The sequence below is a fragment of the Oryzias melastigma genome, linkage group LG20, assembly GCF_002922805.2.
Source record: "Oryzias melastigma strain HK-1 linkage group LG20, ASM292280v2, whole genome shotgun sequence".
In the NCBI taxonomy this organism is placed as follows: domain Eukaryota; kingdom Metazoa; phylum Chordata; class Actinopteri; order Beloniformes; family Adrianichthyidae; genus Oryzias; species Oryzias melastigma.
Window position 1 is genome coordinate 15,593,999 of NC_050531.1, and position 3,016 is coordinate 15,597,014.

The following is a 3,016-nucleotide window of genomic DNA, read 5'->3' on the forward strand; positions in this document are numbered from 1 at the left end:
CAAAAATGTTGACGCTAAATGGACATTTTAATTGTTTAACTTCATTTGTGCCAAAAAAGGGGAGAAAATCGTTAAAGAATTTCTAAAATCAGTTTTGAAATAAAATACGAAGGACATTATACACAACAAAAGAACAACTATGTTTGCTTTGAATTTGCTAATTATTTTCACCAAAGACATGGTGTGAAAGACATTTTTTGTTGCATTTTTTTGTAATTAGGACTATAAAGAAAAAAACAAGTTATTTGTTTGGTTACATGATTGAAAAATGTATCTTTATGTAATATTTTTGTACTACGTATTTAATTTTTAACTTAATAATTTACAAAAATAGCAATTACTATTGGTAAAAAAAATCGAAAAATACACTTAAACAAATTCATTCAACTAGTGATCTTTAATGCTAATTTCTTACTATCATGTCAAATTTGTTTATTAGATTCACACAAAAAACAAAGACAAACTCAAGTTAAAACCAGTTGTGAACTTTTATTTTGAAATACCATGTTAAAAATCAGTAAAACATGATAAAATAAGTGCAGATGTAGAAACCAGATGTTTTGTCTCACTAAAGTGCTATTAATTGATAATCTGAATGAATAATAATGTCACTCTGTTAGTTCTGTGTAATGTTTGGGGTCACTTAATAGTGTAGTAATTTCAAGACTGGCTGTCAGAGCTCCAGTCAGGGATGGAGAAAGTCTTGGACTGTCTTTTCTCTTCTCCTATAGCGTACTCCAGGTGGATACATATATGTCTGTCGCTTTCCTCTGAGGGATACATGCACACCTCCCCGGTGACCAGCGTGTCCTGCTTCACCTCCGCCGGGGAGTCGAGGTACAGCACCGCCTGCTTCCAGTGGGTCTCAGGTTTGAACGGTGACGTAGAGAGCACGAGCGTCTGTGGTTTGTCCGAGCACGAGAAGGTGACCGTGAAGTACACGCAGAAGCCGTTCACCGCCGCCGAGCCGAACGAGCCGCAGCTGAACCGGCCTTTCACCGAACGAAGTTCCTCCGCGGTCACAGAATATAGGTCCAGCTCCGCGAAGCGCGCCGGGTGGGAAAGCACGTCCTCCACGGTCACGGTGTTCACCGTGATGTCGGAGTTCATAATGCACTTCCGGGCAAAGTCGGACATGCATGACATATCGACGCCGTATTGCTCCTTGACGGTATACCAGAAGTGCAGGCGGTCCTCGACCACCGGGTCACAGATGGGCGCGATGTAGAGCTCGGCTTTGCTCGGCAGGATGATACCGCCGGGTCGAAGCCACTTGTCCCGGGCACAGAGCACCGAGTTGAGCATGGACTCGTGAAGCAGAGCGTAACCCATCCATTCACTCACGATCACGTCCACCTTCTCCGGGAGCTCCACGCTCTCCACAGTCCCCCGAATGACCTCCACTCGATCGTCCATGCTGTTGTGTCGGACTATTTTCTCAGCCTGCTCGGATATGGAGCAGGCCTCCACGGCGTAGACTTTCCTGGCTCCCGCCTGAGCACAGAAGATGCTCAAAACGCCGGTTCCTGCGCCGACATCCAGCACAACCTTCCCCCGAATGCACTCGCTGTTCAGAAGGATGGCCGTTCGATAGGTGTTGGTGCGGACGTGGTCCGCTATCATTTCTTCGTGAATAGTCACATCCGCGTAGCTGTCGAAATAAAGTCTATCCTGGCGGCTTTTATCCAGTTTTCTCTTTTTTCCAGCGTGAGACATCTTTTCCTCTGCTGCAGCGTGCTACAAACCGGCGGTGTTTTGTTTCGGTACTTCCGCGTTCCTGAATCTGGGATTTGTAGTGCATAAGACATACTTTGAAGGTAACACGCACCACAATGACTACATTTCCCACAAGCCACCGGGACAACTTCTTAGAATTCGGATGTCGGAAAAGTTTATTTTATTTTTTTCTTTTATTTTGTGGACAATTTAAGGAAACTTACTGAAATTATTTTTGTAAATAATAATACTTATTAATAAATGAATAAAAGTAAAAAAAAAAAGTTTTTTTTTTTCTAAAATTACTTCTGAATGTCAAATAGTGTCATATTGACAGCCAAAAAATTAAAATATTTAACAAATATTTTAGGTTTTTTATTAGGAGTTTTTCCTTATCAGGAGGGAGGGTCTAAGGGCAGGGGTAACCAGTTTTATTTAGTCTGTTTAGTTTTTAGCAATTGTTCAATTATGACCAATTTTCTGCATCTGTAAACTTACCTGCATGAAGCCCAATGAGGCAAATTTATTTTGTGATTTTTGGCTATATAAATAAGATTGAATTGAAATATTTGTATCTACAGCATGTAGTTCGCAATAAGATAACCTTTTTGGTTTTTAATATGTATCTTTTATTATTTATAGATTTAATTTTAAACATTTCAAGTGGTCAAAGATAATCCTCCCACCACTTGATTAGATAAAGTTTGGTTATAAAGCACTCTTATTTGTGTCTGTATAATAGAAAAAAGTTAAAGTTTCCTTATTTTGGTTAGGTGTGTCATTGTCAAAAAAGTAAGAAGTTCTGTTGTAAGCAATTATTTAGTCTAGACATTTTTAAAAAAAGGTTAAATTTTTAAATCTCCTTTTGTTCAGTTACACAATTCAGTGGGTGAAATTTTTTCAAATAGTTTCCTATATTTTATTTCTGCCTGACCCAAAAAATAAACCCAAAACTGCAGAGAAAAGTGAAAATCATCTTCATGTTTCAGCATGGATTTTGCCATTTATTCATTTTTTATTTTTTTGCTTGATCTTGTCCTATTTTTCTTTTTAACATACATGTAAGAAGTAAAATACTATCATGATCATCACTGCTTAAATTGAGATGTACACCTGTATTTTTCTCTCTAATAATGTTTCCCTTGCTGAAAAGACTCACATTTTGACAGAGCCTCATGTACAACCCAAATTAATCTATATACAAGGTGGACTGACATTAAAAAAAAGTACTTTAATTGCACCTTATTGTGTGGAAAATACAGCACATATTTTAATTTCATCTTACCAGTAATTTGATCAA

The 3,016-nt window shown here is 38.4% G+C and overlaps 1 protein-coding gene across 1 annotated transcript; it reads right to left on the reverse strand.

The window, feature by feature from the left end:
• Positions 1-464: 464 nt before the first annotated feature.
• prmt6 (protein arginine methyltransferase 6) lies at positions 465-2,116 on the reverse strand. The gene has a single exon (XM_024279549.2). The coding sequence runs from the start codon at positions 1,714-1,716 to the stop codon at positions 661-663; it is 1,056 nt and encodes a 351-aa protein (XP_024135317.1). The 5' UTR covers positions 1,717-2,116; the 3' UTR covers positions 465-660.
• Between the last annotated feature and the right edge of the window lie 900 nt (positions 2,117-3,016).